The sequence below is a fragment of the Polypterus senegalus genome, chromosome 1 (genome assembly GCF_016835505.1).
Source record: "Polypterus senegalus isolate Bchr_013 chromosome 1, ASM1683550v1, whole genome shotgun sequence".
NCBI classification, from domain to species: domain Eukaryota; kingdom Metazoa; phylum Chordata; class Cladistia; order Polypteriformes; family Polypteridae; genus Polypterus; species Polypterus senegalus.
This window is the reverse complement of record NC_053154.1, coordinates 101,799,892-101,807,764: the sequence shown is the minus strand read 5'-3', so window position 1 is coordinate 101,807,764 and position 7,873 is coordinate 101,799,892. Positions and strand designations below refer to the sequence as shown.

General features: G+C 41.4%; 1 protein-coding gene across 4 annotated transcripts in view; it reads right to left on the bottom strand.

Annotated features, from left to right (window-relative positions):
• Window positions 1-1,428: 1,428 nt before the first annotated feature.
• Window positions 1,429-7,873, bottom strand: part of LOC120530173 (high choriolytic enzyme 2-like) — a 98,828-nt gene continuing 92,383 nt past the window's right edge. For 3 of the 4 annotated variants that reach the window (XM_039754433.1, XM_039754408.1, XM_039754423.1), the window contains 4 exons: window positions 5,566-5,681; window positions 5,057-5,282; window positions 2,415-2,533; window positions 1,429-2,298 (listed from right to left, as the gene is read on the bottom strand). In XM_039754433.1, the coding sequence (XP_039610367.1) occupies window positions 2,068-2,298; window positions 2,415-2,533; window positions 5,057-5,282; window positions 5,566-5,681 (692 nt within the window). In that variant the 3' untranslated portion in view covers window positions 1,429-2,067. The remainder of the gene's footprint in view (window positions 2,299-2,414; window positions 2,534-5,056; window positions 5,283-5,565; window positions 5,682-7,873) is intronic. The other variant, XM_039754416.1, reaches the window with a different exon arrangement.

Sequence of the window (7,873 nt, the reverse complement as noted above, 5' to 3'; positions counted from 1 at the left end):
TTGTCAGAAATGTATCCTTAAGTTTTTAACTGTGTCCCCATGTTCTTGTTGAAGTCATTTTAAAATAACAGTCCAGAGATCCACTGTACTAATTCCCTTCATAATTTTAAACACTTCAATCATGTCACCTCTTAATCTTCTTTTGCTTAAACTGTAAAGGCTCAGCTCTTTTAATCTTTCCTCATAATTCAACCCCTGTAGGCCTGGAATCAGCCTAGTCTCTCTTCTCTGGACCTTTTCTAGTGCTGCTATGTCCTTTTTGTAGCCTGGAGACCAAAACTGCACCCAGTACTCAAGATGAGGCCTCACCAGTGCATTATAAAGGTTGAGCCATCATTGCTTCAGAGACCCTGAAGGCCTTTCTCACTGAAAGGGCATCAAGTCACTGGAGTGAAGTGCCAGCTTGTGACTTTTTATGAACTCCACCAGTAAAGTCCTGGAAATGCTACGTTAAACTGCAGACCTGCTATGCCCTTTAGCTTTCAGTGTACTGAGGGTAGGTAAGATGCATCAGCATTCCATGGGCAGACAGCGAGCTGTGGCATTTGGTGCTGTAATCACATGGAGAAGTTGTCTTGCCCTGGCATTCACTCTTCTTAAACAGAAGGGTAGAACTGTTGTTGGCACTGCCGTTCTCTCTGCTCTGTGTAGAGAAGCAGAAGTAGAGTTTGGGTTCTCCCTAATTTACTACCATAACGAAATATTTTGAGAGCCACTTAATCCTCTTCAGCCCCCTGACAGCACTAAGCAGAAGGCCAGGAACCAGCCCTGGATGGGGCAGCAGTTTCTTACAGGGCCCTCTCACACACACTCACACAACCAGCTTGTCTTTGGGATTCTGGAAGGAGATGTGGGGAGAATGTGCAGACTCTAGAAAGACAAGGATTTGAACTTGCGGGTTCCATGAAACAGGTACACCAATTGCTGGACTACTGCAGACTTAAAGAAATACTGCATCCAAAAGTGATAAATTAATGAGAGCTTGTGGTGGCTAAGAACCATTTTAAACCTCATGGACGTTTCAATATTGTTTGCCAATGTCCAGTTGCTCTCCATAGATGCCTGTTATATGAGGAACTTCCTTATTTCTGTTCTGCAGGAAAACAGGACATTAAAATTACAAAGTACATGGGGCAAGTAACATAAAAAAAATTATTTTTAGGTGGAGTGTATAGGTAGATTCCTGCCCCATGATCGTAGCAGTATCTATCTATCTATGATATAGCGCCTTTCATATCTATCTATCCCTACTGTCCAGTATTGAAATTTTTACTCTGAAGACAACTTGTAAGCTAGCTAAAAATTGCAAAACTGTCCTTAGACTCAGTGATGCCCAATTTATCAGTAATCTTAGTCTGCTGGTATACACATACTGGACTAGGCACATCATGTCTGAAGACTTGTTTGAAAGAAGAAATGAGCAAAATATTTACTAATATACACTTTTATTTTTTCATTACTGAGTCTCTTGCAGAGTATATACTTGATTATACACATGAATTTCTTGACCCTTCTGGGACAGACGAGATGAACCTAATGGCCACTCACTCAATACACTTGAGAGTTCTCAGAAGATGCTATATGGTGGGCCACATTTGCACAAGCCAGCATTGTGTTCTGCCAGATGGCTGCCACTCCTGTAGATGGTGCTTTGCTTGATCCAGCCGGTCAAACTGCAACTGCAAACTCAACAATGGCATGGTCAACGTGTTGCAGGACATGTCATCTTTCAGGTGTCTAATCTGTTTCTTTCGCCAATGTCTAGATTAGTGTGGAGTGGAGCGAGTTCTCCATGCAGATCATTGGTGTGCTTATCAAAGTATTTGGCTTGAATTGTAGAAGTGTTCTTTACACTCAATCAAATCCAAGTTGTTTGCAACTATCCAACTCAGCTCATTTAAGGTGGAGCTCTACCATTTTTCCAGGACCACCACCCAAGTGATCACCAAGTAAGTTATGGCCATGGCAAAACTAGGGTGCCTATCTTAAAAATGAAAAGTTAATTGAGTGAGCAGCTGACATCCTGTTCTAAACCAGAGGGTTTCTTGCAGAGGGTATCACTAAGTCCTAATGGATAAAGGCGTACGTGAACTGAGCCCCAGCAGCACGAATGGACTTGTCACTGTGAAACTGGACAGCTGCAACATTCCCCGTAGATATGAAAAATGGCACAGGTCCTTCGCCACAGTATTTCCCTACCATCTTGGCAGTACTTTTGAATCCATCCCAGAAGATAACATAGTCAAACTCGCAAGCTGGAGAATTCTCTAGATGGAATGAAACCACTGTGATAGACACCTGCAGAAGAAACAAAGCTGGTGTAACTTCAGTGCAACACTCACTGCCTACTAAGGAGCATAGGATCTGCCCGTCGGTCCCAATGACCTTGACGTTGTCTAGAACGAGGCCCTCACCTTGTAGCCTGGGGGAGCTATGAGGTTCCAGGTACACTCATGGTTGTTGGGGTAACCTGTAGGAAAGTTCTCCGAGCTGAACTCGCCAGACATTGTTGTCTTAGTGGCTCCACAGGCTACTAGATAGATGTTGGAAAGACATAGTTAGGAGTGGAGCAAACACTAATGTATGTAATCAAGAAAAGCATATTGAAATTAAGATCTTGATGAATAACTCCTGTGGTGGACTGATGCCCTGCCCGGGGTTTGTTTCCTGCCTTGCGCCCTGTGTTGGCTGGGTTTGGCTCCAGCAGACCCCCGTGACCCTGTAGTTAGGATATAGCGGGTTGGATAATGGATGGATGAACAACTCTGAAAATTATATGTGATAAAATTTACATTATTGGGAAAATTAAGCTTTTCACTGATTAACTGGAGTTTTCTGTTAGAATGAAGCAAATAAAAACACTCGAGAGTATACTATACTATCTTCCCTGATTTCCTCAACGTTTTTGCTAAGATGCTTAATGCGGTTCTAATTAAGAGTTTTTAAGTTCGGAATGCAGGTCAGATCAGAAGTGCCTTCAAAATATCAAGCGCCTGGCAGCACAGGAACAAGCAAGGCCTGAAGTATGGAGGGATATTTCGGACAAAATTAAATAAATAAATAAATGCGTAAATAAATAAAAGTACTGTGAAATGTGAGCATAAATAAATAAATGTGTCATGAAATGAGAGCCTAAATAAATAAATGTGTCATTAAATGAGAGCATAAATAAATAAATGTGTCACGAAATATGTTTTTCGTTGCTTATTTATTTATTTCATTTTGTCCGTAACATTCCTGCAAACCGTCATGAAATACGACTTGAAATAAAACTGTCACTTTCACTCGTCAAAGTTGAGAGGGTGGGCTCTAACACGCCCTCTAGTTACTGATTGGTGAATCGATAGCACAAGAATTAATTAGAAAAATGCTTACTACTGCCGATGAAATGGATTATGCAGAAGATATTACGTATTTCAGAGAGAGAATTGAAGATTTATCGGACGAAATTACAATGTTGGCGGCCCTTTTAGACTCCGATATAGATGAAACTATTTTTGAAGTTATCGAAGAACAGGTGGAACGGACTCTACTACACTCCAGTTCAGGTGATGCAGTTCCCTGCTCTGGACGTCCATCCTTTGACTTTCCAGCTGAGTCAATAGAACACCTTCTGTTATGCGGTTTAAAAGTACGACAGATTGCAGATCTATATGGTTGTATCGGAGAAGACGATCACAAGGCGAAGGAGCCAGTTTGATATACGGTAAGCTGCAACGGCTGTATTAGTTTAGGTACTTTGACATGGAATGCCCAAAGCAACTCCAACTAATATTTTGAACTGAGTATTTGACCCTTGTTTTACGAGTATAAAGTCAGGTGCATATTCGCCTCTACTTTTTCAAACAACTCTAAAGCTCTGATCAGTGGCAAAGTTGTTCAGTTCAAAATATTAGTTGGAGCTGCTTTGGGCATTCGCATAACAGAAGGTGTTCAATTGACTCAGCTGGAATATCAAAGGATGGACGTCCAGAGCAGGGAACTGCATCACCTGAACTGGAGTGTAGTCGAGTCCGTTCCACCTGTTCTTCGATAATTTCAAAAACAGTTTCATCTATATCGGAGCCTAAAAGGGCCGCCAACATTGTAATTTCTTCCGATAAATCTTCAATTCTCTCTCTGAAATACGTAATATCTTCGGCAGAATCCATTTCATCGGCAGTAGTAAGCATTTTTCTAATTAATTATTGTGCTATCGATTCACCAATCAGTAACTAGAGGGCGTGTTAGAGCCCACCCTCTCAACTTTGACGAGTGAAAGTGACAGTTTTATTTCAAGTCGTATTTCATGATGGTTTGCAGGAATGTTACGGACAAAATGAAATAAATAAATAAATAAGCAACAAAAAACATTTCGTGACACATTTATTTATGTATGCTCTCATTTCATGATATATTCATTTACTAAGGCTTCATTTCATGATACATTTATTTATTTATGCTCTCATTTCACAATACTTTTATTTATTTGCGCATTTATTTATTTATTTTATTTTGTCCGAAATAGTCCTCCATACTGAAGAAGACTTGTTAATCAGCGGTGTCTTCTGCACATTCCGCCAGGCTCCTCTTTTGACTTGATGGCCTCCAGAAAGGCCTGGACATAAGCCTTCTAGTGTGAGAAACTCCTCACAGCTTTGGAGTCGCAGGTTCCAGTCGTGGCTCCTGTGTCTGTGTGGGTTTTTACCTTTGAACTCCACTTCCCGCCAACACGTCAAGGACAAGCAGCTACACTGGCTTGTTTGTGAATGAATGTGCCCTACAGATCACTAGCACCCCATCTGGGGTTGATTTCTGTGTTGCTACTGACAGTGCCAGGATAGTCTCCCTGACCTACATTAAGCAGTTTTCAAAATGGACAGACAGAAAGCTGATATAGGGATTGTTTTCAGAATTAACTGACAAGATCCTGTGGGAATTCATGCCAGTGTGCATTCATTTCTTACCTTGCTTTTTCTTGTAGAGAAGATGCTTTGTTGGATTTGGTGATTTGGCACTTTGTCCCATGTTTGGTAAACTTAGCTATGTAAGTTTATGTAGGAGAAATCATGCTTACCCATTTGGTATTTGGCCTGGAAATGGCTAGGAGACCTGAGGCTGCGTCGGATGAACTCAACCAGCAGTGTATTTGTGCTGGAGTAGTATCCTGATACCTCCCGGGATCCACAAGTCTTCTCTAGCAGCACTGGGGACTGAATGCTGTCACCGTCATATACACGAACAGAGTCAGCTGTACAGCCGGGAGATTCTTGCACAATAAACACCTCGAAATCCAGCAGGATCTGATGGTACAAAAGTTGACACTGCCAAGTAAGAGAAACCACTCGGGATTGGAACAAGGAGTAAGAGCCAAATGAAAAGCAGAATTGAAAATCACAACTGAGACTGAAACTGAAATTAAATTAGTCTGCAGAAGAAGAAGCGGAAAGGGAGCAGTGCTATGAATGAGGACCCGGATCAGCTTGAATAAAGAAACTGTAAATAGTGCTAGAATACACAACCCCACTGGAATATGAAAAATGATTTATGGTGGTGCTGGGAACAGGACTGGCCCCATAACTCTACCTGTCTGCCAGGGACTCGGATCAGAAGCACACATCTTACGTCTTCAGCAGTGAAGGCGGGGAAGTCCGCAGATATGAAAACACCACTGGTTTCTGAAAGCAGGGCTGTGCACACTCCTGAGAAAAGAGAATATGCCAGGGAAAATTAGAAAAGGGAAAACACATCCTTTGTGTGTCTGTGTGTGAATGTGAGAACACCGCTCTCTCATGTGTAATGTGTGGGCTGCAGCTTCTTTGTGCTCGTCAACACCACAACGTGACTGAGACACCTTGCCCAGCATGGCATACTTTTATCCTTACTTTCTGCCACCCTATGGCTCTACACAATGGAAGTCATCCCATTACTTTCCAGCATGGGGCTTGTAGTGGTAGCCATATGTAAGTCTGATGGCTCAGGCCTTTGAACATTCCGGTCACTTAAGCCTTCCTTTTCAACAGCAACAACATTTATTTATATAGCACATTTTCATACAAAAAGTAGCTCAAAGTGCTTTACATAATGAAGAATAGAAAAATAAAAGACACAATAAGAAAATAAAATAAGTCAACATTAATTAACATAGAATAAGAGTAAGGTCCAATGGCCAGGGCGGACAGAAAAAAAAAAAAACTCCAGACGCCTGGAGAAAAAATAAAATCTGTAGGGATTCCAGACCATTAGACTGCCCAGTCCCCTCTGGGCATTCTACCTAACATAAATGAAACAGTCCTCTTTGGATTTAGGGTTCTCACGGAAGGACTTGATGATGATGGTCACGTAGACTTCTGGCTTTTAATCCATCCATCATTGTTGGAGCCGAGTTTCTATTGCTCCTTCCCTCTTTTCTTTTATCTTCAACTTGGATCTTACTTAAAGCAAATTATATTCCAAAACCAGTGTTGCCTTTATATAGTACAATGTAATGTAAGGCAGCTTGTTGTCAGTTTGACAATGGGAACCCACCTTTCTGCATTCTGATTCATGGAAATTAGTGTTTTAAAATATCTCTTTGGCATCTGAACACTGCCGAACACATTATCAGCTCTCTCACTCAGTTCAAGTTTGTTGCTTATGTACTGAATTTTCCAGCTCATGCAAGTAATACGCCTGGTTGGAGATCTACAAGCCTGTCTTTTCTGTTCCTTTAATACACTGCCCACCTTTATGAAGCAGTTTTGGGTTCGCCCTCCAGTCTCTAGTTTTGATCTGGTATATCTGATTTTCCTGAACATTAGAAAAACTGTGATGAGAACAGGCCACTTAGCCCAACAAACACATCCATCTTATTCAACTAGACTGTCCAAAATAATTTCAAGTTTCAATTCGAAGGTACCTAAATTCCTGCCCTCCACCGCACCACTTGTTAATTTATTCCACGTGGCAATAGTTCTTTGCTTGAAGGAAATTTGAGTACAAGCTGCCCTCTTACGTTTCCCACTGTATCCCCTTGTTCTTGCTGCCAAATTTATTTTAAAGTAACAGTCTTGATCCACTGTACTAATTCCTAACTTATTTTTAAACACTTCACTCATGTCACCTCTTAATCTTACTTTGCTTAAGCTGAAAAGATTCAACTCCTTCAGTCTTTCCTTATAGCACATACCTCTTAGTCCCTTAATCAGCCTAGTCACTCTTCTGTGGGCTCTCCCTAGCACTGCTGTTATCTTTTTTGAAATCCGGAGACCAAAACTTCGCACATTACTCCAGATGAGGCCCACCAGTTCATTATAAAGCCTGAGCATAATCTTCCTTGGACTTTGACACTACACATTGTGCTGTATGACCTACCATTCTTGTTAGCCTCTCTAATGGCTTCTGAACGTTCTCTGAATATAGACAGTGCTGAGTCCAGTTTAACCCCTATGTGTAATACTTTACATTTACTTAAATTTCATCTGCCACAAATCTGTCCAAGCCTGTATGCTGTCCATGTCCCTCTGTAATGATTCAACAGATTCTAGATTATATGCCCTTACACCTAGTTTGGCATCATCTTCAAATTTACATTCTCTCTATTAATAATCACACTTTCCTCATATTTTCTGCTGCACCAATCTGACATCTAGCAGAGGATTTAGGGACAACGGCTGCAAGGCCTCTCAATGGAAAACTACTGATGCCCTTTCTCTTTCCCTAGACATTATTCTTTTTTAAGTTGACCTTTTGGGACTCTACTGTAAGGATCAGAGAAGCATCTGGTCTCTATGTTGACAAATGTTTAGAAGTCTGTGTATGGGGGCACCATGATATTCTTTACAGCCCAAATCCTTGCTTGCTAGCCTCCTTGACTAGTGTGGAGGACTGCCGGCTTTGTGTTCCAGCCCTCACC